This window comes from Stylophora pistillata, chromosome 7, assembly GCF_964205215.1.
Source record: "Stylophora pistillata chromosome 7, jaStyPist1.2, whole genome shotgun sequence".
NCBI classification, from domain to species: Eukaryota; Metazoa; Cnidaria; class Anthozoa; order Scleractinia; family Pocilloporidae; genus Stylophora; species Stylophora pistillata.
In genome coordinates, this window is record NC_142525.1 from 27,518,133 (window position 1) to 27,544,715 (window position 26,583).

The 26,583-nt window shown below is 36.7% G+C and overlaps 1 protein-coding gene and 1 long non-coding RNA gene across 13 annotated transcripts in view; one reads left to right on the forward strand and one right to left on the reverse strand.

Moving 5' to 3' along the window:
- Window positions 1-25,567, reverse strand: part of LOC111336194 (rho guanine nucleotide exchange factor 7-like) — a 38,443-nt gene extending 12,876 nt beyond the window's left edge. For 5 of the 12 annotated variants that reach the window (XM_088726221.1, XM_088726220.1, XM_088726215.1 and 2 more), the window contains exons 1-25: window positions 25,397-25,567; window positions 25,196-25,288; window positions 24,970-25,054; window positions 23,010-23,104; window positions 22,014-22,088; window positions 20,483-20,521; window positions 19,328-19,412; window positions 18,258-18,346; window positions 18,079-18,129; window positions 17,875-17,918; window positions 17,419-17,514; window positions 16,645-16,699; window positions 15,555-15,622; window positions 12,618-12,696; window positions 11,079-11,138; window positions 10,449-10,508; window positions 9,166-9,246; window positions 7,822-7,884; window positions 6,673-6,759; window positions 5,632-5,710; window positions 4,875-5,149; window positions 4,039-4,212; window positions 2,699-2,759; window positions 1,307-1,357; window positions 273-320 (exon numbers count right to left, since the gene is read on the reverse strand). In XM_088726221.1, the coding sequence (XP_088582347.1) occupies window positions 273-320; window positions 1,307-1,357; window positions 2,699-2,759; window positions 4,039-4,212; window positions 4,875-5,149; window positions 5,632-5,710; window positions 6,673-6,759; window positions 7,822-7,884; window positions 9,166-9,246; window positions 10,449-10,508; window positions 11,079-11,138; window positions 12,618-12,696; window positions 15,555-15,622; window positions 16,645-16,699; window positions 17,419-17,514; window positions 17,875-17,918; window positions 18,079-18,129; window positions 18,258-18,346; window positions 19,328-19,412; window positions 20,483-20,521; window positions 22,014-22,088; window positions 23,010-23,104; window positions 24,970-25,054; window positions 25,196-25,288; window positions 25,397-25,567 (2,164 nt within the window). Of the gene's footprint in view, window positions 1-272; window positions 321-1,306; window positions 1,358-1,380; window positions 1,408-2,698; window positions 2,760-4,038; window positions 4,213-4,874; window positions 5,150-5,631; window positions 5,711-6,672; window positions 6,760-7,821; window positions 7,885-9,165; window positions 9,247-10,448; window positions 10,509-11,078; window positions 11,139-12,617; window positions 12,697-15,554; window positions 15,623-16,644; window positions 16,700-17,418; window positions 17,515-17,874; window positions 17,919-18,078; window positions 18,130-18,257; window positions 18,347-19,327; window positions 19,413-20,482; window positions 20,522-22,013; window positions 22,089-23,009; window positions 23,105-23,939; window positions 24,104-24,651; window positions 24,830-24,969; window positions 25,055-25,195; window positions 25,289-25,396 lie in introns of those variants that run through there. The other 7 variants (XM_088726223.1, XM_088726222.1, XM_088726217.1 and 4 more) reach the window with 5 other exon arrangements.
- Window positions 24,935-25,856, forward strand: LOC148727331 (uncharacterized). Its single transcript, XR_015989121.1, has 2 exons — window positions 24,935-25,075; window positions 25,211-25,856. It is a non-coding gene; the product is annotated as an uncharacterized LOC148727331 (long non-coding RNA).
- The last annotated feature ends 727 nt before the right edge of the window (window positions 25,857-26,583 follow it).

Genomic DNA, 26,583 nt, shown 5'->3' on the forward strand with positions numbered 1-26,583 from the left:
AAACATCACTTATAGCTACTGACAACATCTCCTTTTCTGGACTACTTAAACCCATGTGGTCAGACTACACAATCACTGGTTACTCCCAAGTTCAACCCATGTACTGTGTTAGTGGAGCTCTCCTTTAAGATCTTTTTTCTATCATTATCTGCCATTTCAATATTATAATGGTAAAACACCACTGTACTTCTCCACAATGACGGTTGTACCCAGTTGTACCCACTCAAGCAAATGGGCCCAGGGTAACTAGCGTCATACAAATTAAGGCTTACCTGAGGTACTGTTGGTCCTTTCATCATCAAGTTCACTCTTTGACCGGCCTTCAAAAGAAAAAGAATAAACTTTTACTTAAAAATCAACTATGTCACTGGAACGAGCATGACATAACAGAAGGGCTCATTGCAGGGAACTATCCTCCCAATGTTCAAAGATTTTTTAGCTTCAATTTACTTTAATGTCTCTTAAATCTTCAGCTGTTTAGAAGACATAGTGATTTCACTTTTAACAAAACGTTAGAAAAATTAAATTTAAGCTTATGCAATAGTATTATAGAATTTCCACAGTCAAATTTTAGAGACCCAGTAACTCAACTGCATTTATCAACTGAGGAAATTTTAATCTACAAAGTCTAAAGTCCACAAAGAGATCAAACACATGTTAAGGATTACCAAGACTATAAATAGCTAGGAAGCTAGTAAAAATAAGTGTACACCATGCCTTTAATAATCACTGTGAAATATTTTGCTGATAACATTAATGTTTTCCGCAACAAACACTAGGAGTGAAACACCTTTCACAAGAGCTACTATTCTGATACATGTACTTCTTCTGATGTCCAACACACCCTTTGTTGCCTATCATCTATTTTGAGTCATCTTTATCAAAACCACAAAATTAGTTGAGTAGTCTGGTTGTATAACAGACTAAAGGTCACTACCAAGTTGTAATTTAAGATATTTTAAAACTCCGCTTTTTAATATATTTAATTGAAAGACCCATTATCACCCTGAATGCATTATTTAAATTTTGTGTAGCTATGCTGAAAATTTTTTTTTTGTCACTTGGGAAAAATGGTTATCAAATAACTGCATTTGACAACTGGAACAAAAAAGAAGAATGATCCTTGAAAAGCCCCTTCGATGAATACACAGTAGGAGCCTTTTAATAGTCTTTTTACTTAATTTTCAAGGAGGACTTTAGGAGGAAAAAAGCATCTGATAGTATTAAAAAACTGGAAGAATTAACACTTAAATTAATCAAGCTGGAGACAATTTGAGAAATTTATTTTTAGCAAAAGGTTACTTACAGTCAGAAGTGCAAGATTTGAAAGATGTAAGAGGATTAAGCGTAAGACAACCTACAAGAGAAGTTATTCATCACCTTTGAAACTTGGCCTTGAGATGGAAACTGGTTGAACGGGAGGAGATAGGTTTCTGATGTTAGTTCAGAAGTTTAATAAGTTTACACATTTCAAAAATTAAATTAACAAATTCAAAGGTTGAAGCTGATAAGTTTGAAGCTTGGTCATTTTAGTGAAAGGTGATGTTGTTCAGTGAATGACACAGGAAAAAAAAGAAAGAGAAAAAAGAAAAAAGAAAAAGAAAAAAGAAAAAAGAAAAAGAAAAAAGACAAAGAAAGAGAACTCTGAGTGCTCCCAATGCTCCGCAGTAGAGCATCCGAAGTACTAATAGAGCATTTTACAGTTCTGTACTTATTTGCCAAGCCTTTGATTTGGAGTGAGGCTGAAGGTGACCTTGTCATGATAGAGACCTGTATCTAGTTAGCAGGATAACAAAGTGATTTACATTTGAAAGGCAGCAAGGTTTGTATCATAACAAGGTCACCCTCAGCCTCACTCCCATTCAAAGGCTTGGCAACCAAGCACACAACTGTAAAATGGATTATTGGAAAGTTGTAGGTTGGACTCCCACTGAGAACACTTGGGGTTCTTTTTCTGCGAGTATGCCTGTGTCATTCATTGAATAACATCATTTTTCAAATTTAAAAGTTGTTCAAATTTTCAAATTTTTAATTTCACATGTTACATTTTCATTTAATCTCATGAGTATGACACAGAGGGTCAAAACATACATGGTAACTGGCTGAAAACCAGCTTATAAATAGTAACTTTGATTATAAAATAAGGATAAAAACCCACTATGTCAGATATGCATGTGGAACCAAGTCACAGAGTCTTTTCTAAGGAGGGTGTTAGCGTAAGTTACATGTTTCTACCCCTTAAAACTATTTTCATAAATTATTATTTTATATCATGTTTAAGTTTGTAGTTAATCTATAATATCATCCATCATGAGAATCTAGTATATTTCTCCTGTAAATGCAACCCAAGCTTATTTTTAATAAAGGGAGTGTTTTCCAATAAATAGTATTAATACTCCTTTAAGCTTGAGTCATTTGACGATCCTAGACTAACATAAAAGACTAGGTGTAGAATTTCCACCACAGGTGACCATAGATTCATTATGGTAGGGTGTAAAAAGTTTGCCTTGGTTTATAAGATTTTAATCTTTAACCTGAGATGAATTACACATTTATTGTGAACTTTAAAAAGGAATTTTTAAAGAACATAATTTGAATACGTGTAGAAGAGTTGTAAAGTTTCAGGAAGACAACCAGTCATAAATGTGGGAGAGTATGAGATAAGCTGAACATTCCATCATCGAAGTCCATGACTAACCTTGTTTCTTTCTTGATGGGTAAAGCAAGCCCCTCATAGATCGATGTGCTGTGGATGTATCCTTTGCAAAAAAGAAATAAGAATTTACTTTATTACAAATTAGATACAATGAAATATATGAAGTTCATATATTTTGAACTGCAGTATTAGATACGTATGATGCACGATCCTCGCAGTAGATAGCGCTATTTAAGCAATAGCGAAAATGAGACCTTAAAAAAAATCAGGCCTGTACGGGATTCGAACCACTGACCTCTGCGATACTAGTGCAGCGCTCTACCAATTGAGCTAACAAGCCAACTGGGAACAGGCCGTTAAGTTGATCAACTGTTAAGTTGATCAACTTAACGGCCTGCTCCCAGTTGGCTTGTTAGCTCAATTGGTAGAGCACTGCACTAGTATCGCAGAGGTCAGTGGTTCGAATCCCGTACAGGCCTGATTTTTTTCAGGTCTGATTTTCGCTATTGCTTAAATAGCGCTATCTACTGCGAGGATCGTGCATCATACGTATTTATTACAAGTTGTTAACAAATTCCTCTACAGCAATGAAGAACCTTCCAAAATTTGCCTCACTCCCAAAATATGGCTTTGTGGTTCAATTGGAAGTAGCCCCCGACTGGTATCTCAGGGGTACAAGCTTGAATCCTGGTGAAGCCTAATTCTTTTAGGCTTCTATTCTACAATTGCAAACATTGCAGTCTTCCTGTGAGATCACTCCTTGCTTGTCAAAAAAATAATATAATATTTCAGAATTGTACACCTAAAACTTAAGGGGCAAAAAAATAAAGTATGTCCTGAAATAACTAAAAAGGTGAAAACAGTTAAACATGTCATAAGGGAGACCAAAGGCAAACAACAGTGCCCATCCCACAACAATTTGTACTTTTATCGAACTTTGACCATATTACCTTTTCTTTAACAAACCCTGTATTATAGTGTTTTTACTTGAAAATTTGTCACATTTGGTAAGGCAGAGATACAATGGAGCTCTGTGTACTTATGAAAAATTTGCAAAAAGTTCCCGTCTTTTATAAAAGGTTTGAAATTCTCCCCTTGAAAAGGTTGAAGGGACAATTGGCCATTTCACAGCTGTATACTTGGTTGTCATGCCTCTGATTTGGAGTGAGGCTGAAGGTGACATTGTTGTGAGAAACCAGTATCTAGTTAACATGATAACAAAGCAATTTACACTTGAAAAGCAGTAACATTTCTATCATAACAAGGTCATCCTTAGCCTCACTCCCGTTCAAAGGCTTGGCAAGCAAACAAGCAAGCAACTGTAAAATAGACTATTACTGACTTCTTACTGAGTTAAATCCCTTTTTGTTTCTTAATATTACCTCTTTAGCAATCAGTGCATATGCTGGCCTCAGAGGTGGAGTGGGTCTAAGCCTTGAGAAATCCCAGCGTCCTTTCCTGTTTGGACTGTGAGGGGCTGAGCTGAATGCAGTCAGATCAGTAGCTACTGAATGTGACGTTGAAACAGAACGGAACTTGGAACCATCACTAGAAGACTTCGCATAAAAAAAAGCACAATAAAGACGTATTAAAGACTGAGCGTTAAGTGAAAACAGCTACACATTGCTAAAATTTTTCACTTTCTACGACCTAGACTTCAAAACATATGACTGCTGCAACATCACTGCTAAAAATTGAAAAAAAAAAAAAAATGGTTCTCAGGTTTGAAAGCTATTTGAAAGCACATATTCTTTCTTTTCCAGTAGCCAAAAAGAACACATGAATTGCTTTATCTAGCATAATAAACATATCATAAAGACTACTGATGTGCATTAAAAAAACAGACTTTCTCAAGATGACTCTTGTTCCCAATAAAAAGGGAGTCCTGATTCAGTATACTTGTTTTGAAAAACTTGGAATTATGAAAAGTCTGTGCAGACTAAGGTGGGACAGTACAGCACACCAAAACTATGAAATGGAGCTGGGGCCCTTTTCTCAGAAGTCCGGGTAACTTAAAAGGGCCCAAAGAGATATTTTAAAATCAAAATTTAAAGGATTGTAAAGAAGGTTCTGGCCCCAAAACCAGTCCACTTTGTTTCTTTAGCTAATAGTCCTATAGTATTCTTTTAAAAACTTTATGGGCCTGTTAAGTTATTTTTGAGAAACGGCTGGAGAGTACAGCACACTGGACACACAACAAAGGAGCATTAATTCTTACCTGAGAGTGTACACCAGAAGTGCTAATAGAGCCCTTGGGTGTGGCTGAATTTGGTGGTGACCCAATTGAGTCGCTTCGAGGTGGGCTTGACTTTGAATAAGTTCTTTCTGACAGTGACCCTGGATTTCTCTCCACCCATGGTGATGGTGAAGTCACACTACATTTCTCTGAGTGTTGCCGAGCCCTTGTACTTTGCCCTGGCGGTTGGAATGCATCAAGCCAGGCATTCTTCTCATGTGGATGATTTGTAGAAAGCTTCATGACATCTCCATTGACTGTAAGGTCAACAAATAAGGTCTGTAAATAGTTTTACCTTTCATGTTTACTTTGTGATGGATGCCGCTTCAATAGGTTTTCACAATTCCCTGAATGTTCAGTAAAATTCACTTAATAATTTCAGAATTTTGCCACCAATTAAACACAAAATGTACCACCCAGAGCCAGCGTCCAGTCTTCCTTTGCAGATGTGTCTTCCATCCACTAAAATACTTTCATTGTGGTCTAAAATCCATAACGATGACACAAAAAAGGGTTGATATATACTGCTATGAATTCACCATTTCCCAATCTATGGCCGTGATGACTGCAACAAGCAGCCCTTGTTCTTTAGTATCATGATGTCACATACAACAACTCAAACCAAGCAAACTCTAGTTGCCAGAGTAGCAGATACCATAGCTACAACAAAACAACTTCAAGACTCTGTTCTACGAGACTGGACTATTCATTTTAATTCCATCTCAGAGATTACCCTTGCCTTTTATCTCAAAAGCATTCAGAATGCCTTCTGAGTCTTCTAATGAACGTATGGTCAAGTCTGATAGTCCATATTTTTTCTGAACAAAAAAGATAAAAAAAAATTTCTAATATTATCCTAGATGAAAACAACTAAATATCTTTAAGGCTAGCTACTCTGAAAACAGTAATATACTTTTAAATTAACTTTTAATATTACTACTTCAACAAAATTTTGTTTTTAGTTGATGCAATATTGACTTTTAATTCCTATGGGTGACTAGCATCTAATTTCTCCTTACAATATCACCCTTGAATCACACATTAAGGTCATGAGAATAAAGGAAATGATCCCCAACTAAACAAGATCTGGTTTTCAGACAAATTCACTGGTTTTCAACCGCCTCCCGGTTAGCTCAATGGATAGAGGGCTGGACTGTTGTGCGGGAGGTCAAGGGTTCGAGCCCCGGCCGAACCAACAATCAGGGTCTTAAAATAATTGAGAAGAATTTGCTACCTTTCTATAACATCAAGAAATGGTTAGATATTCTAGTCTTCTCGGATAGGGATGAATAAATGGAGGTCCCGTCTCCTGTAGGGTTAGGGGCAGGAAACGTTAATTTCCCACGCATGAGATTACTGTGTGATGGATGTCCTCCCCTGGGGTGGGATGGGTGGGTTTATTGGGCCTGCAGTAATTGGTGCAAGCTGTTGCGGTGTCTCTGCTGGTCGGCGAAGTTATTAAATTAAATGAAATTAAATCACAAATTCTCCTTGTCAGCACCTTTGCTGATGTATGGAGAAAGGAATGGAGAAGATGCATACTGATGTTAGGGTGAATAAACAGTTAATACAGGAAAAGATAACAGGTGATAAGAATGAAGGAACACTAATCAACCTGACTAGGTGCTGTGAATGAAAATAAATCTGTTGATGAAATTTGACATCAAAAGAAACTAAAGGGGATTAGTGACATAACTATCATTATTCTGCTTGAGAATGACACAAGCACAAAGGTGAGTGAATAAAATTTACCTTTTTCCCACAGCAAGTAAAACCTCACCTCAAATTTATAGCCACATGCATTTGCATTTACTGATAGGATTATCATACAGTTTGGGAACAGCAGAAAAGATCTCTCTCGGACCTCCTGTGTGACACAAATAAGCAAAATATGTGAGGTCCTGTTGTTGATATTGCAAGATTAGTATTGATGAGTGAATTTATCATTTCAAATGACATGCTGACAAGGCAAGGGCTCAAAGAAAACATTCTGGAAAAGGTATCTCATATCAAGTTTCCTAGATTGATCTTTTTAACATAACAAGCATTCCTTGACTGTCACTATTGCTTGCAACAAGAAGATGTAATAGGCTCACTCGTTTTAATAAAAAAATACTACCAATTACTAAACTTGGCCTGACATTTATTTGTGGATTTAATTCTCTTTCATATAATTATGTGCCCAAAACACAATCAAAGTGAAAGCTACATTTAATTCAATACATTTGAAATTGAAAACCACAATTAAGAAGACAGGAAATTGGTGACAAAGAATGAGTAAGTTGTTGACTTCAAATGTGTATTGAAACAACATGCAAGAATGTTGTGAATGCAAGCACTATATAAAAAAAAGATGTTAAAAGGTTAGAGGTACAGCTCTACTGTGTAAACTTGTGAATAAGTCTGGCACACATGGTAAATGTGTTTGCTTCTTGTGGTTGATTGTCTATCAAGTCAACTACCCTTATTGGATTACACATTATCAGCATGTAACATCCAAATTCAAAATTTAGGGTAAATTTTCAATATTGTATAAGTTTGCATTACATTATCAATTCATGGAGACCAAAGGGCTGTAAAATGTGGTTAAAACTCCCCTGTGGGCTGTTTAAATAGGAAAAAAATTAAAGGTCTTCAAAGAGACCACAAGAACAACAGAAAGAGCCCATTCATAAGCAGTTATAATTGAAGAAATTGGTTAATTGACTGTGAAGACAAACAACATTCACTAATATGGCAGTCCTCTATATTCTTAAAATCCATCAATTTCCTAACTGGACAATTCTGTGGCCCAATGATTAATTGAGACTAAAACATTAAAATAAATTATATTGTATATGTTCTGATGCCATCCAGTTTGGGAGATAATTGGACTCCCAGCCATTCAATTATTAGGCTTACTCAAGAAAGATAAAATGCTGTTCATTACCCCATTTTCTCCATGTATCAGGAACTGTGACATCAAAATGAGGTCTCCTTGTTTACTTATATCCTAAAAAAAAATTTTGTTAGAAAATAAATTTTGAAAAGTCAATATAACTGTTTTTAAATTATTAAAATGGTCTTGATGTGGGCCTGATTAGTTTAACTAAGCATGGAGTAGGTACATTATCTTAGACTCTGAAGTGACACCAGTGTATAAAATCAGTGGAAACCAGCCAAACATTAATATGTTAACATTCTATAGTGAAAAAAGTAATGCAATTTCTAACAAAGCATTTGTATGGCAGAGAGGAGTAAGTGAATATTTGTTTAAATTCTGAGCATTTTGGGATTATGAAAGGCTCCCTGAAGGTACTCATCAAGGTTTGACACTAACTTTTCAACTCACTAGCCAAGTGGCTAGTGACAACTTAGATGTTACAACAATTTCAGTTTCTTTACTTAAGCCAACTGGCTAGTGGAAACCAAAATCCACTCACCATAACTGAATTTCTACTAATAAAGGCTTTTATAATCGTAACGGTGGTTAATTTACCATTTCAACTTTGTTGATATATTCAAATTATAAATTTCTACTAGTCTGTGACTAGTTGACTACCGGCAGTGTCAAGCCCCGAATCATGCTAAGAGGATTTTTAAATCTGCAAAAAAAAATTGTTAAAAAAATGGTGATCTCTATTCAGTACTGAGGCAGGGGCTTCATTAATGTTTTCTGCTGGAGGGCAACTGGTTTTCACAGGTGGGCAAAACTCTTTGAACTGAACTTCTTTATAAGATAAACTTTCCTCCAGACTGTCAAATCAGGTGGGCAAAGCCGTCCTCACAACTGGTCAATTTGCCCGGTGCCTGGCCCTTAATGAAACCCTTGCTGGGTGACTCTGATATGCATTGCACTCCCTTACTAAACATGTATAGTAAGTTTGTCCTTTGGTCCTACAGTTTCTCTGGAGCTTTAAAATGGAACTCAAAATTAAACCCTTTCAATTGATTTTTTATCAATTGGCTTATTAGCAAAAGATATGACACAAGTGTGTCAAAAGGGTTCACAAAACGTACTTAAATGCACAGAGTTTGAATTTAATTTATATTGGACATGAATGAGTGAAAATGGAAGATTCCTACCTAGTATAAACATAAACCATCAAGAAAAAAACCATAACCCATGTAAATTAATATGTTAAATGGATCCATTTCATTACATGCAAGAGCTATTAATACCTATTGATCTAAATTGATGTTTGTCAAACAGGGAGATAAAAACGTCTTCTAATTCATCAAGAAATAGGGCCATGATATTGAATGTTTCTCCTTAACATTATATTTAATTTACCTCTTCTTCCCATCCCTCTATAGTTCCTGTGAGCATTTCTAACTCTGTTTCTTTCCGTTTTCTAGTTTCATGGCAGCTGGTCTGCAATTGAAGAAAGTTGCTTGTATTTATGCAACAGCCACAAGGCAGAAGTCGCATTATCAACATCATTGACCGTGGAGCGTCTCGTGACACTAGACACTTCAGTCCCAAACAAACTTTACTGCTGCAAATTCACAAGTATTCTGTAGGTCTTCAATAAATCAAACAATGCCATAATGACAGCCATACTGGCAATGACAAGTATGGTATTAAAAACTTAAGTGATTATAGGTTAATCTCTCAAAAGGGTAAGGGTGACAATGTGACATGAGATCAGATTACCAAAGCAGAAAAAAAAATTGGCTGTAATTAACAGTTATGGCCAACCAGTTAAACCCATATGTTCTCAAACTGTGCTTTATTGGGGTCTTCATTAAGATATTTTCAGTACTTTCACTCATTTTCCATTACTAAACTCCATGCTGACACAGAGATTCATTTATTGATGTATTTCCAGTTTGCCCCAATTAAATCTTTGATTTTAGTCTTGTCAAATTGTGCCTGATCATGCTCTGTTTTGGCTTTTGTGTCTTGAAATTGTTTCCTGAAGAACTTTAACCCGGTCATTAAACTGTCAAACATAATTAACATGTAACCTGTCCTCACAATGGCATTTTCAAAACATTATCCAGCACACGGGTAATGGGAAAGAATGGATTCATAACCCAAGGTGTTATCACGATATAAAATAATTTATTAGATTTGCCGACAGACAGGGACCCGCAACAGCTTGCGCCAATTACTGCGGGCCCAGTAAACCCACCCATACCACCCCAGGGAAGGACATCCACCACACAGAAATCTCGTGTGTGGGAAATTAACGTCTCCTGCCCCTAACCCTGTAGGAGACGGGGCCTACGGTTTATTCGTCCTTATCCGAGAAGACTAGAATATCTATCCATTTCTTGATGTTATGGAAAGGCAGCAAATTCTCCTCAGTTATTTTCAGACCCTGAGTGTTGGTCTGGCTGGGGCTCGAACCCTCGACCTCCCGCACAACAGTCCGGCGCTCTACCAATTGAGCTAACCAGGAGGCGGTTATATAATTCTCCTTCCTACAAGGAGATAAGCAAAAACTCTATGGGAGAATTGCAAATCAGATATTACCATCTCATAATTATGTAATGCATTTCATAACCAGCTGGGCTTGGCTGTGTATATTTTAAGCTAATTTACATGGCCTGAAGGCTTCTGATACTCACAGTCAAGTTCTGAAACACAGCAATGGCCTTCTTAGTGTCCAGTTCATCTACATGTCCTTCCTGTGAAATCAGAGTAAAGTTTTAAGTCGGATTTTAAAAACTAAAATAAATCATGAACTTTAAAAAACAGTCCAGAGTCTTCCATTGATTATAAAAAAAACTGCCATGACAATTCTTGAAAAAAAATCAACAGACAAAAAATTAGGATTTACTCCTAAAATACACAAATGTCACACTTAAAAATAGAAACGGAATTAAACATCTCAAAAAAAATTTACAGATTTTTTTGTTAACTAGAGTCTTTGACATGAAACCTACAAAAACTGATTCCAAAGGTAAAAAATTAATTGTAAAACAACCCTTGTTAAGTAAAAATTAAATAAAAATTAAATAAATATGATGAACCCTTCCACACTTCCATTACATAGCTAGGGTGATTTTTTTGGTACCAAAGCTCTTCTCCTACTTCTCAATAAATCTTTTTTCTCTTCAGATATAGGGATTATTCAGCTGTTCTTTAAACCTTTCTTCTGCTACTTCATATCTGAACAAATCCCCTGTCCTGTGATCTGTAATAGAACTTTCACCTGACAGTGCTAATACTGAGAGTATTTACTGCAAGCCGATTACCTCAAGGTGGCGCTCCAGTTCTTTCATGTGATTTGGATACTTGCCAAGATGTCTGAAAGGCTGATGACAAACAAATCACCTCAATTTAATTTGATGCAAAATGGTGGAAATTGTTTTCAATTAATATTGATGAACATATCATAGCACAAAAAAGTACAATAATATAATCTTAGATTCACAGAGTAATTATGTCTTTTTGGGTGTAAAACACACAGCCAAATAAATTGAAAATGAGATATATTTTACCAGGAACAGCATAGGGAAAATCAATTTAGCAAAATTGCTGACAGAAATTAATTTTATCTGACTGGTAATTATCCATTGGAATGTTTATCAAAAGAGGTATTTTGGTTTTAATCCTATGATAAAAATCAAAATGTTGTCCTTTTAGTTTAAAATTACAACTTACAGCTTTTTGATTGCGATATATAAAATAAAAAATAATAAAAAAAAAACACTGCTGCCATCAGAATAATAATAAGAGATCCATTAAAAAAAACAGAAAGTTGACTAATTTAACGAGAAACTGAATTTTTTGATGGAAAAAGACAATCAAGTTGACTAATTTAAATGAGAAATTGGCATTTTCTGAGAAAAAAAAAACACTGCTGCCATCAGAATTATAATAAATATCCATAAAAATACAGAACATTGACTAATTTAATGAGAAACTGAATTTTTTGAGGAAAACAAAAACAATCAAGTTGACTAATTTAAATGAGAAACTGGAATTTTCTGAGAAAAAAAAAACAATATTTAATTGGCATTAAAAGCTCACAATAATCCTTTTTTGTCTGATGACACACCTCTAAAACCTTAAATATGATCAACAACAATAACAAGAATGATAAAACTAATAATAATAATAATAATGATTAAAATAATGATAATAAATTGACAATTTTTAGGTCTCCCAGATGGTCCTATAAAAAATTAAAATTATGTAGTCCCAAATCTTGTAAATTAAATACAAATTCTAGTGGTCAATCTACTATTAATTATCACATTGGAGATTTATGCAAAATGTTTCTTGGAATGAAGGGGCAATAGGGTGTTAAGAATTAAAAAAAATCAATTCAGCCATTTGAACTGCAGTCTGTGAGCTGTAGGCTCCTCCACAAGTGAACCAGTAAATATTTTATTAACTAATTATATACCCCCTCCTGACAAGAAAGCTCCCTTTCCTCTCCAATTTCAGGCATATCAACCCATTAATAAAAAAATTAAATAAAATAAAGGCCCCCAATCTACCTTATCATCAAATACCTCACAGTCCAGCCCTATTCTTCCAATTATATAAAAAAAAAAGATTCATGATATTTTCAGTTTTATTCCAAATCACTGAATTAATAGAAAACCCACATATACCCCTTACATATTGGCTAAACTTTTCAGTTTTGATCCAAACCCATGAATGAAAATGTGTTTTAATCAACAATGTAAAATCTCATGGAAACCCATAAAGAACCTTTTGCAAATAGACTAAGTTCAATGCTCAAAGGTGAGGTTCCAACATACATTAATTTTATTTGAACTTACATTGCTGAGACTTGTCGTCAAGGTTAGTATTCCAGGTGCTGGTGCTCCTTTGCTTTCAATGAAGGCTGATAGCTCATCACTGCAAAGCAGTTAATAACAGTTAGTGAGAACTGTATAAACCTTCAAACATTTGTAGTTGAAATCAATAATGTTACACGCCTAATCAGTCTGGGAAATACTAAGTTCTCCAAACTTAAATCGTAAGAATTGCAAGGCAGACAGTAAGGAGAATTGCTAGGAACATCTCGGGTGTGAAAGGGTTAAATAATATTGGTAATAGTAATAATAAAAATAATAATTTTTTTTAATAGTTATGTAAAACCTTTATTCACTATAATCACTAAAAGTATTTACAAAAATTATGATAAAAATTGGCCCGCTTTGTTTAATAATGATGATAGCAATTATTTACAATTTTAAACCATATGTGACCTCTCATGCGAAAACGTACACTAACGGCTATCCGTTCGAAGGCGTTTTGCCGTTCACTTGCCGTTCACCAGCCGTTCAAAAAAATTTGCATCCGTTCGCACGGCCAGGGTTATCCGTTCAAAAAAAACTTGCATCCGTTCGCACGGCTTGTGTTATCCGTTCAAAAAAATTTGCATCCGTTCCCGCGGCTTGGGTTATCCGTTCAAAAAAAACTTGCATCCGTTCGCACAGCTTGTGTTATCCGTTCAAAAAAATTAGCATCCGTTCGCACGGCTTGGGTCATCCGTTCAAAAAAATATAGTATCCGTTCGCACGGCTTGGGTTATCCATTCAAAAAAAACTTGCATCCGTTCGCACGGCTTGTGTTATCCATTCAAAAAAATTTGCATCCGTTCGTACTGCTGGTGTTATCCGTTCCAAAAAACTAATAATTATTGGTTCAGCCGGTTACCCCTTGGGAAAAGTAATTAAAATTCAACAGTTCGCACGGCTGGGGTTTCGGTCGTCCGTTGAGAAAAATCCTCAACTGTTGTTCATCAGTTCAGAAAAATGCTTAGCCGCATAAACAAGTTCTATAGCAGACGTGCTTTGAAGTTTGCAATATTCTCTTGTAATATTTTTTGAGAAGAGTTTGTTCTGAGAGGTCTGAGGGCCTCCCCTTAAATAAGATTTTTTTTAACACCTTGCGGGTGACAGGAACTAAAGTGCGTATTCCGAAATGCTGTTTAAAATGAGTACACACATCAAGGACTGTGTCTTTTTCGAATCGTTCGACTTTGTAGATGTGGGTGTCCTGGAATGTTGTTTCCTTATCGGAAATTTCAGCCGTCAACTGAAATGAGCAATCTGTTCCTGGAAGTTTATAGCAATTTTTTTTTAACTGTATCGATCGTTACATCATCTTGAGTGTTTTAGCTTGTGCCGCGCACGTTGATTCGATCGTACATCAGTTCTTCAGGTTCAGTGTTGTAGCTGTTGCGGGTCGCTTTCTTCTCTTTATTTCAGTCTTAAAACGACTGATTTCACGTTAATGGAAGCGCATATTCGCATTGATTGGCTGAACTGAACGTTGCGTTACCTTTTGCAAAATATCAAACACCACAGTGCGTTATGCAAATTTCGCTTGTGGCGAATGTTATGCTTTGACAAGTGTAGACACCGCTCGTTCTTACGCAAAGAGATGGTTTCGTCCACCTAAAATAACCTTAGTTCTCTGTATCTTTGTTACTGGTAGATATTTAACGAGAAATGTGCACAGGAATGTTTGATTTTGAACTTTAAAAAACAGGTTCTGAGTTAATGTCAGAAACGCAACCACAAAGTCGATATTCAGCTGAAAATTGAATGATGTTTGTTTTCTTTGCTCTGTGTCAAAGTAATCTGGTCGTTGATTTAAAATGGTTATCATCTTTACTCGTTCAACCGTTCAAAAATTTGCCACAGCCGTTCGGCCGTTCACCGTCAGCCGTTCAAAATTTTTCTACAACCGTTCAGTCGTTCACTGTCAGCCGTTCAGCCGTTCACTGTCAGCCGTTCAAAACTTTTCCTCAGCCGTTTACCGTGAGCCGTTCAAAAATTTTCCACAGCCATTCAGCCGTTCACTTTGAACCGTTCAAAAATTTTCCACAGCCGTTCAGCCGTTCACTTTGGACCGTTCAAAAATTTTTTTCAGCCATTCACTTTGAGCCGTTCAAAATTTTTCTTCAGCCGTTCAGCCGTTCATGTTAGCCGTTTCAATCGCCTTGGCCATCCGTTTGTCATCCATTCACTAGCCGTGCGTTTTGCCGTTCGAACGGATAGCCGTTAGTGTACGTTTTCGCGTGAGAGGTCACATATATCTAATTATATATAAATTTTTAAAATAATTAATATCAATGTTCACGATAGAGGACTGATTACAATATACGAGAAAAGTAAAAATTTAGCATTACTAAATAGAAAAACTATTAAAATAATAGTTATAAAACTTTACTATTATTATCCATTCACTAAAATTCTATTCCTATAAAACAGTATAAGCTCAATTTAAATAAAATCTGTCATAGGTCTCATTTCACATAATCACTTCATTCTAATGATTACATTCTGTTACTTCCTAATCCTAATCCTTAACTATTTCCAAGTTCAACCAAACTCAAGAGAAATATCATGGGAAATCTTTGAAAATAAAAAAAAAAAAAAAAAAAAAAAAAAAACATCCATCTTATACATTAATTAATTAAAAAAAAAATCTAAAAATATTCTTAAAAAAAGACAAAAACTCTTCTCTAAATCCTGCTTGTTCTTTTTCGATAATAATAACAATAATAATAATAATAATAATAATCATAATCAAGATGGGCCAATTGAGGTCAAGGAATTGGGTCAAATGATGACCTACAGGTATCAGTGGTCACAAGTTTGTTTTTAATGACTTAATCAGTCAGTCTAGCCAGAGTTAGGTTTGACACATTTAATGTCAGAGTAAACAGTAGTATACAAGTGTTAACAAGCATTAAAATTTACCTATATTTTGTCAGGACCTCAACTGCTCTAGGGTGGTTTGCACAATACATCAGATACAACTCCTTCATCTGTTATTTCAAAACAAAAAAATATAATTAAATAATGTTATCAATTCTTGTCTGAAACCATATGTAATACCAATGATAAGTTACATAAATTATCAATTGTGGCTATCATGGCTAACGGACAGAGACCATCCAGAGTCTTTCTAGCCACAAAGAAGTACACAAATATGACAAGACAAATCAGACTTCAAGCAAGTAGTGTTCTCTTTTTCAGGCTGTAACCGGTAAAGTTTACTGCCTCTTATTACCACCTAACTTTGCTTGGAATTCTTCAAAATTCAAAGATAAAAGGAGAGCTGTACAGGTTTGTCGTGCTCAAAAAAGAGAGCACACTGCACAAAATATCTGGGTGGGTCTGTTCGGTTTCACAATGGAAATGAATGAACATGTCTCATCTTACAGTAAATGGTTTGAACCTGTGGGTAACATGCGAAAGTGTGGTGCGATTGTCGAGGTGGGTGTAGTCCTGAGAAGGACTGTTGTCAGTGATGGTGACTGACATGTCGTCAACCTACATGTAAGTGGAAGTCATCATCAGAGTCAAGTGATTGACTTGTCTCTGAGGATGACTTCCACTCAGGTTGTGGACATGTCAGTCACCACCACCGACAACAGTCCTTCTTAGGACCACACCCAACCAGACGATCGCACCACACTTTCACATATCTCATCTCATTAATACCGCAGTTCAAAATATATGAACTTTATATATTCATTGTATCTGATTTATCATCATGGGTTTATTACGAATCAACTTAACGGCCCGCTCTCAGTTGGCTTGTTAGCTCAATTGGTAGAGCACTGCACTAGTATTGCAGAGGTCAGTGGTTCGAATCCTGTACAGGCCTGATTTTTTTTTCAGGTCTGATTTTCGCTATTGCATAAATAGCGCTATCTACTGCGAAGGATCGTGCATCTTACATATGTCTCATCTTGCTTTGAACCCAAACCTGAGTTGTGATCAGCAACAGGTGATCCCACAAAAAAATGGTTGAACAGTGAAAACTGTTACTGACTGTGCTTACCTGAGGAGCTATCTGCAGGTAACTAGCACCCATTCTTTGTTGAGGTAAGGGAAGTCTGTGGCGGAGCAAATAAATAAATAAATAAATAGTGATAAATAACAATAGATTAATTCCTGATTGAGTATATTATCAATAAGTCATAATACCATTTTTCTAGTGAAATTTAGAGTAAACAAGTGCTTGTTGATTTCTCTTAGGACAAAAAATTTGACTTGCCCTATGGGCTTGTGCAATTTTGTTAGTCATTGAAAAAAATTACTAACAGTAACTGCTTATTTATTCCAAATTGCACCAGAAATGATAAAATCATTGGAGAGCAAATACCTATGGAAATTCACAATGTTACAATGACTTGTTTCAACCTCTGACTAATGTGTTTTCCTGTTTTTTCTACCTTTTCCCTGGATAATGTTTGATTTTGAATGGTGAAGTGGCGTATAAATAACTTCTGATACTTTCAGAGATGACCCATTGACTCCCAACATCTGATTGTGAATTCTCCCCTCTAACTGCTACACATTTCCTTGTAAATTAGTTATGAGAATTTGGTGCTAGATCAAGATAACAACTTATAAATGATGAGTCTGAGTAGTCTCATTACCTGTTTGCTGAATAATGTATGGATATTATAGGGAGAAGTTACATGTTAATCATTTCTGGGAGTTTGAGGGTGATGCCCACCATAGCCTAATGCCACCATTGGAAGACACCTCATTCCTAACCAGGGAATAGCTAGGATATGACGACCCAAATAAAACCAAAATAATTTCTTACTGTGCACATTCATCCATGACATTGAAAAACATCTGCTGAAACTGGACAATCTCCTCAAAGTTTCCTGCAAGAACCTTTATGTCTTGTGTTGGTAATCTGTTATTTATGCAAAAAATAAAACAAAAATTAAAAAAAAAAATTAAAAAACCAACGTCAACCATAAGTTGCATCATTTTATCATAGGTTGTTTTTCTTGCCATGCAGAACCATCTTTAACCATGGAGAGATTGTAAAATCTTGTTCTGGTGAAATGTATTCATGAAAAACAAGACAGCTAAGATGGAACAAGCATGGTTAAGATCGGAAAAGATTGAACCATTGCACTGTAAGTAATTCTCCTTTAAGTAAATGTGAAGTTTCATGTAAAAAACAGTGTTATGGCTCATTGATAAGCTACCACTGTAATGCCAAACAAGAGCTGTCATAATAAATATCATCATAATAATAAATACTCACACATTTGAAGCCTGTAAGGGTTTTAAGTAGTTTTGTAATAAAGCCTGTGGATAAGAATTTAAAAAAAACTGTGATCATCAAACCTTAGAGAAATTTAAAAGTATTATTATAAAGAAATTCCATCATCTCTGTCTTATTGTTACCCATCATGTACATGTAAAATGTAAAATGTGTGACAAAAAAGAGCTGGTGATTAAAACTTGCCTGTAGTTCACTAACATGAGCCCTCTCTGTATCCAATATGTTTTGAACAACCTGTTTGCAGCATGGGAGAAATGAACACAGAAATAAAAGCATGTTGTGAAAAAAGAAAACAGATCAGAAAAACAATATAAATGTATAATTATGAAGCACAAGTATATCAAAATAGACGCAATTCTCACCAAGTTATGGTAGACCCTTGCACTTTCTCTTCTGCTTGTCGATGATGATGACAATGGCTGGGGAGTGACTGGTGTGGTGGGTTCAGGACCTGGACATTTCAGAAGAAATTTAATATTTTAATTATTGAATATATTCAATGGACGGTATATACCCACTGGTCAGTCTTGGGGAATGCTGAGGTCCATTTGTTGGGGTATAGACTCCTAATCAAAGAGTCTCCATACTGTTCTCTATTGATTTCCTAAGTTACTGACAAGGAGAATTTGTCCAACAATCATTATAACATAACCAAAGTAAAGCGCACGCTCTGATTGGTCAATTTAGCGTCCCCCATTTGCCCGTGGGTGTACGCTGCTGATGTGAGCAAATGCAAAGACTATTTTTTCGTGCGCACTTGTTTTTTCTGGTTGCGTAAGATTTGTTAAATAAAAGGGAAATCTTTAGCTACAATGTATCAATGTTATGTTATAAAACAAATGGTAAACACCACAGCGTACACTATTGAGTTATGGATGCACTTAGGAGGTTTGCTAAGCACTCAAGAAGCTAGAGTCGCTCTTGGCTATCGCTTCCAGCAACTCTTATGCTTCTTTCGTGCTTAGCAACCTCCCGCATGCATCCATAACTCAATAGTGTATGCTGTGGTGTTTACCATTTGTTAAAAAGCTTCTTTAGTTGGTGATTATTTTATTAACTCTCATGACCTTAGTGTTTGATTTGGCAGTAATACTGTAGGAAGAAATTACAAGCTGATCACTCTAAGGGCTTATTGACCCTTTAACCACTAAGAGTGACTACCATCTAATTTCTCCTTACAATATCACCCCTGAATTACACACTTGGGTCATGAGAATAAAGAAAATGATCAACAACTAGAGAAGCTCTCGCTCGATAAGCAAATTCTCCTTGTCAGCATCTTAGAAAACGTATAGAGAACAGTATGGAGAATATGCATACTGATGTTATGTAGAAGATAAATGGATCCCAATTGACTGTCAGAGAAACCTGAAAAAGTGAGGCAAACCAGGATTGAAATGCAGGTACTCATGTAAAGGAGTGCTACACTTACTTGCGGATATTTCTTTCACATAGTTGCTGGGAAACCATCCGACTTTGCCATTTAGGGTTCCTTCCCACCATCCTCCATCTACAGCCTGCAAGGAAACAGGGCAAAATGGGCACAAGGCTTATTACTGAAAAAATTTTGAGTCCCCATGAGGAATCCAACCTAAGAGTGATGGATTTTGTGCTGTCACACCCTACTGCTGAGTCACAGAGACTCATGTCCTACAGTCAGAAATGTTGAAAGCATCAGGTGCATCATGGGAATAAGAAAGATGGTAAATTGAGCTTGGTAATAAAATAGGAAAAAAGTGAAGTCTGTACTCAAGCCCAGTGGCCAGCCCAGCCAACGCTTGTCCCAGTTTCCTTAATGTGAAGCCACTAGGAGTATTATCCCTCAACAACCCCCCCCCCCCCCCCCTTGGATGGGATCCTAGTCAATAGGTCATTTTTCAGTACTGTTGTGTACTTAGTTGCCAAGCCTTTGATTTGGAGTGAGGCCAAAGGTGACCTTGTTGTGATGGAGACCAGTATCTAGTTAGCATTATAACAAAGTAATGTAAAAGCAGCAACATTTGTACCCTTAGCCTCACTCTTGTTCAAAGGCTTAGCAACCAAGCACACAACTGTAAAATGGACTATTGCAGGGTTAACTGCCAGCATTTCATCAGCTTCCCTGACAATTTGCTGCAACCCATTTATATTTACATTCAACAAATTGATCCGGCCAGGTCTCCTAACTCTCAAACTGGAGTTCAGTGCACTAATGATGCCACTACACCTCCCACAACAGAAAGAATGTTCTTTGTTTGTCACAAGTGTGGGACAAAAGAAGAAGAAGAAAAAAAGGAAAAAATCATCAAAATCTTGAGACATGCCAGACTTCAATTGCATGACATTGGAATTTGAAAAAAGACAAGGGAAAATACAGTGGATTGTAGGTAAGTTTTGAAAGTGCTACTAAACTGACGATGAGGTACTGAGGGTCAGAAACCACAGTGACTGCAAATCACTGAGTAGATAGCCAATGTTCCACAATCCAGCCTCTTGCCTCAACATCAAACAACAGCACTTAAAAAGGTAAGGTATCATCAGGTTTAAAACTTAATGTACAAATTATTTTTTTTTTTTTGGATCAATGACTGTCTGTCTAATTACCAACCTTAGTGACTTCCAGAATATCTCCTCTCTCAAAACAGAGCTGGAAAAAAGATTAGACTGTAAGTACTCATGAACAAAACCCTACACTATGATCACCTACTACAGCTACAATTGAGAAGGTGCGGGTAACAAAGACCTACTTGGCTCTGTTTCACAAGGGAATCCAAGACTATGTACAGAGCTCAACACTAACTTTTCAACTTACTAGCCAAGTGGCTTCTGACAACTTAGATGTTACAACAATTTCAGTTTGTTTACTAGCCAAACTGGCTGATGAAAATTGAAAACCACTGGCCAAAATTGAATTTCTACTAGTCTGTGGCTAGTTGGCTACCATTAGTGTCGAAGCCCTGATGTACATATAAGCATGTATACTTCATAGTCCATTTTTCAGTTGTGTCCTTGGTTGCCAAGCCTTTGAATGGGAGAGAGGCTAGGGGTGATGTTGTTAAGATACAAACCTTGCTGCCTTTCAAATGTAACTCACTTTGTTATCATGCTTACTAGATAGTGGTCTCCATCATGACAAGGTCACTCTCAACCTCACTCCAAATTAAAGGGGCTTGACAACTAAGTGCACAACTATAAAATGGCCTATTGACCACTCTCCCAATGGGGCTTTTCAAGAACAAAACAAATGAATGAATACAAGTAAATGGATGGACAAATTAATAAATGAGTAAATGCACTGTTTCAAAATCCCAGTCGGCAAGAGGCAGACTAGTTAGCTATAAACAAAAAGCAGCCAAGGAGTTGAATGCAAGGAAACAAAGAACAAATCCAGTGAGTAACAGGGTGGGGGGTTCTAACACAGGACCATAAGATTACAAGTCCAGAGCCCTGAGGGAGCCTTCATTATTTATGGCAGGCGGAGGGTTGGAAAGAATAATGGGGGGGGGGGGGGGCCTTGATAAATTCAGGAACTAAAATGGGGGGTCAAAAGCTTTTTGTTGTTATATATCATCTACAAATGTGGGTTTAAGTTTGTAGAATATTTCTACTACCCACCATACAAGATATAGAGAACAATAGCTAACTTTGCATACACAGCTGGAAAGCTATTCTTCTTTAAGCTATACACAGTACCATACCACCCTGGACACAGAACCATAGGATACCTCTTATATTATGTTACCCATTTTGTATCAACTTAAGTTTTTAACCTCTAGAACAGTATTGTTAAAGTGTTTCTGCAATAAAATTAAATATTTGAAAGATATTTTTCACTTCTTTTAACCAAGCTACTTTGAAAGTCCTAGGAAGGAGGGGGGCTAGCTATTTTTGCAATTACAACCAGAGGGGTCATGACATTTTTAATTTTTTATAGAGCAGGGTCAGGATATTTTGTTTAGTCTCACTGAAAATCTGGCCAGCCCACCCCCTTCCATAAATAATGAATGCTCCCTAACCACTCTGCCACACTGCCTCCATAAAATGCCACAATCTGCACAACAAGGTCAGGGTTTGAAGGGCTCAACTTTCCCTGGGTGCCCCCTTAAAAATACATTTTGCTATTTATAATTCTCTCCCACCTCATCTTCGTCTTTTCCATTAAATGGAAAGGCTGCTTTTACAAGGTGGATATCAACTCCATAATCTGTCATTTCCTATAACAAAAGGAAAAATATTTTAGATTGCCCTCTAAAAATTATCCCCATTTCCTATACATGGCCCAATTGTCAAACTATACAGGCAGGTACAACATAATCAGGGCTGTGGACTAACAGCACCTGGTGGCCCCTAGTGCCTTACTTTTGCTCTTGGGCGACTTAGGAATTTTAGTTTTTTCATAAAAAGCATCTACTGAGCACCCTGGATTTCAAAGTTTCAGAGCACTGGGCTCCCTTCAATTTTCTTAGAGCACAGCCTTGATAATGGATTTTGGACTGGACTCTAGAATAAGAGGTCCTGGTTCATTTACTAGTTGTACACTTGGGCAGGACACTATTCTGTAAGTTCCTGTCTCTACCAAAACATACAAATGGGTACCACAAAACTGATGGAGAAAACAGCAAAAAATCAGTTATCTGTGACCTGTTTCTCAGAGGACTAGATAATTCAACAGACCTGTAAAGCTCGTCTGTTTTCATTCAAGATGAGGGTTTCAAAAAGTTTTCTGAACTATACAACAAAACTATCAGCTAAAGAAACAAAATCAACTGGTTTTTCGTTAACTTTTGCTTTTAAAATTTGGCTTCAGGCTCATTAAGTTTCCAAGACTTTCGAGAAATAGGGCTCATAGGGTACCATACAATTCAAGAGGAATGGCTCAACTACTAGTTGCTTCTGAAAAACTGGGGCAAGTTGTCACAGCACTGGATCACTTAAGCTTACAAGACTATGTACTGTCAGTGGTTCAATGGTCCAATGGCACTTGAAACAGCTTAAATTAGAACAGTTAGTAAAAAGCCCATTTAATAATTTTTCAGAGATCCTGGCACTCAAATCCTACTGGTTTGTGCTGCATCCTTAGTACACTCACACAAGTGTATGTAACAGCTATAATAAGCTGTCCTCTCGGTACTTACAAGGTGTCTTATGTCGTCAGTAACTTCCTCTGACTCCTGTGCTGAATCAATAGTTGTTACTTCATGGTGAGGAAACTGCTTTCCCATGCCATATCCTGAATATGAAAACAAAAATAGTTAAAAAAGGATAATTTCTCATTGGTTGTGAGACCTCTCTCACAATATCATGCTTCTAAGATTTTTTTCCAACCATTTCTCAGTATGTTGACAGAAATAAGTTAGCTTTGGGTTTCTTTCAGGACTGGTGAAAGTAGTGGATATTTAATTTACCTCACTTTGGGGAACAACTGTTCAGTGATGAAGATTGAAGAACTGTTTGTCTCTGTACAGTCATAATTCCTATTTTTTTTTTCTATCAAAACATTTTTTTTTATTTTGTGGGTCACATGAAAACTTCTGGATGACCCCTTTTAACAATTTTGTTTTTCAACTACCAAACTTATTCATTTGGACCTTTCAGCTTCTCTTCGTGTAAAGGGCTGATGCTCAAAACATGAGCATTAGAAACTCTTTATAGTGGCCAACTTAAATCATCAATTCATAATACCAAATGAACTGATAATGTTGAATTCGTCTTGATATGAAACCAAATTCTCGAAACAAAAAGGAAATACCAGTTATTAGCCAAGGATACTTTTGACAAATAATCTCCTTAACTTGATCATGTTGTAAGAGTGCTGACAGTAAACTTCAGTGGTACAGAATGAGATATACCTCAAGTTCTTTAGTTCAGAACAATAAGCTACCACGTTAAATTAAAGAGTTAACCAAGTGGAAAAGTTTGCATTGAAAATTGTTTTGTTGTCAATTTTGAAATCAATCTTAAGATCACTTAAAATAAGAACTATGAAAATTGAGTGATAAAATTTCATGTGTAACCACGGAAGACAAGTGTGCAGTATCGACAATATTATTATCCATTCGACTTACGAAGTCCAGCCTTGATTTTCCGAAGCATAAAAGTAGTTCTTTCCCCCCACGGAGAAGTAATTAGCCGTACGTAGGCTTTCACACTGATTTACGAATGACGAATTAAATTCAAACAGAAGTCAAGGTTTTATATAGCTTGTGACAAAAATGAAATACTGAATTAAGTGTGTTAGGAGGGTTCAGTCTTGAACTGAAATTTACTTTCCATTCACGTATGGGAATTAATATGTATATGAAATTCAAAACTTCGTTTGTCGCATAAAAAAGCGTAATCACCAAATACGGATTTTCCTTACATATCACTTCACTTCCTTTAGGAAAATCCTCATTTCCTTTAGGAAATTTGACAAATTCACGATCGTTCGATGTAAAAAGCAATGAATATCTTGCTATCATGCTTAGAAATTGTTTCACGCCTCCATCGTATCACGTAATTCGAAACAAGTTACCTTTTAATTAATACGATCTGTAAAAGTAACTTTTCGTCATGGTCAACCCTACATTTCTTCTTCCTGTTACAAAATCGTGACAAGCCTGTTGTTTGCCAGTGGAACAAAAACTCGGCTGTAAATACAATAACTGAGTACTAAAAGATCGCTTCAATTCAAATACCGAAAGGCAAGCACATCATACCACTTATTGTCATAATCTATAACAGTAAAACCCAAGCTTTGGCGCTAAACAACAGCAAACTAGTCTTGCTTATACCTACCTGAGAGAAATTCGCAAACAACCACAACAGATCAAATTGATTCAAAAGTTTGAGCGCACGAGGCGGTCAAAGAACCCCTAGCCTTCACACAACAACAAACAGGAACCAATCTTGATAAACACGCTCTGGGAGTTGGTTGCACTTAACTATCAGTTTCGATTCAGAATTTGCGCTGAGAGCTGAACACTAATGTCACGATCGAGCGCTTTGTTCGTACATAGCACATGACAATCAATCAATAAAAGTTGACAGAAAAATATATTTAGCCCAAGGGAGAGTCTGAGTAAGAAAGAAAAAATAACTTTTAAGTTCACATACCGTTGGCGACATATTCAAGGCAGTCAAGAGTCCGTAGAACACGAAGGAAGCCTTCTTCAGAGTCGAGATCGTTCGGAGTGAAAATCTATCCACACAAAAACATGGCGTATGTTAATTTCGACTTGTTGAGCGTGCTCAGATAGAGCATGAAATTTTAATATCGGAACGCTGATGTTTATTTAAAACGGTCATAATGTGAGAAAATTATTCATTTTCGGTATCAAACCTCGTCGTCTTTCAGTTGCAGGTCTTGGCAGGCGATCAGAAATGAGCTAAAGTTCTCCAAGCGCTCCGCTTCGGAAAGTGGTTCCTGATGGATCTATGACAAGAGCGAACAGCGGACAAAATGTGTAATGGACCACGCTCATTTACATGACAAAATACCGAAACAGATCTCCTTGTTGTTGATAAATAGTCCCACTCTCACCTTGTTTACTGTCCCTGGTTTCAACCGATTCACCAAACGGCAGAGTATCGAGCCGTCTTTCAAAATATCCCGCAGATAGCTGTCAGACTCATGATCAGAAGCCGTTTGCCGCTGTTCCAGAAGACCCAAAGCGACGAACCAGCTCTCGATTTCGCGCGGTTTAAGCCGCATTTTTTTTAATTTCGCCGATCAGTGGTTCGAAATCTGCACTGTCGGCGATTACAACGCTAAGAGAAATAAACCCTCACCCACTGAGCCTGAGGTGTTTTGAATTCCTCTGACCAGAAGGGTGTAACGACACACCTCGCTAATAATTATGCTATCCGAGATGAAGAAACAGACATCATTCAGGTTACGCGCCAAATCGTTCTCCAAAATTGGTTGCTCAAATATAATGCTTGGGACGAAAACATCTGCAGATTTTAATTGTTTAACAATAAAAGAACACTTTTTATAACGATGACTTCTCCGTCTTCAGCAACTCATGGAATCGGAGATTACAAACTCAGGAAGGTTTTACGCGCGGGAAGTTTTAAAACCGCGATTTCCGGTTCGTGACAAATGTCAAGTAACAAATCTTCTTTGTGCAGGGAACATACGGAAAGCTTCGCCCTGACTCTTCCAACTGTAAGACCTTTGACTTGCATAATACAGCATGTCCATATTTTACCTAGAAATGACAGATCACCAAATTTGTGCTAAAACAGGAAAACAGATCATATTCAGATTCTTCTTGCGTTTGATAATTCCGCAAAGAAATTGACTCGTCCCCAGTCGTTTCGTACTTATAATACGGCGCTGTGTGGTCGAGGACGATGGGAAGGAAGAAGATAGAGTGGAGAGACCACTTTCCAATTTACCCCTACTGTCATTCTTTTTGTACACTTCCTTTGGTGATGTTTGAAAGTAAAGCGATGACCGCCAACGGGTCAAAGAGTGAACTTCCTCTTTGAAGGGAAGGGGGGAGGGGAGGGGGCTATCAGCGCATGGATAAGCTATACTGTCTATGCCTGAGATGGGGAAGGGTTACAAACAAATATAAAATTGGACAGGCTTACGATTAGTTTGCATACGGGTCATCCTCGGTGTAAAAACCTGACGAGGTTTTCTTTATTTCATGAGGTATTGTTTTGCCGTACGCTATTGTTTATGTTTTGTTGTCTTTGTTTTGCGTCACTCGTGAGCTC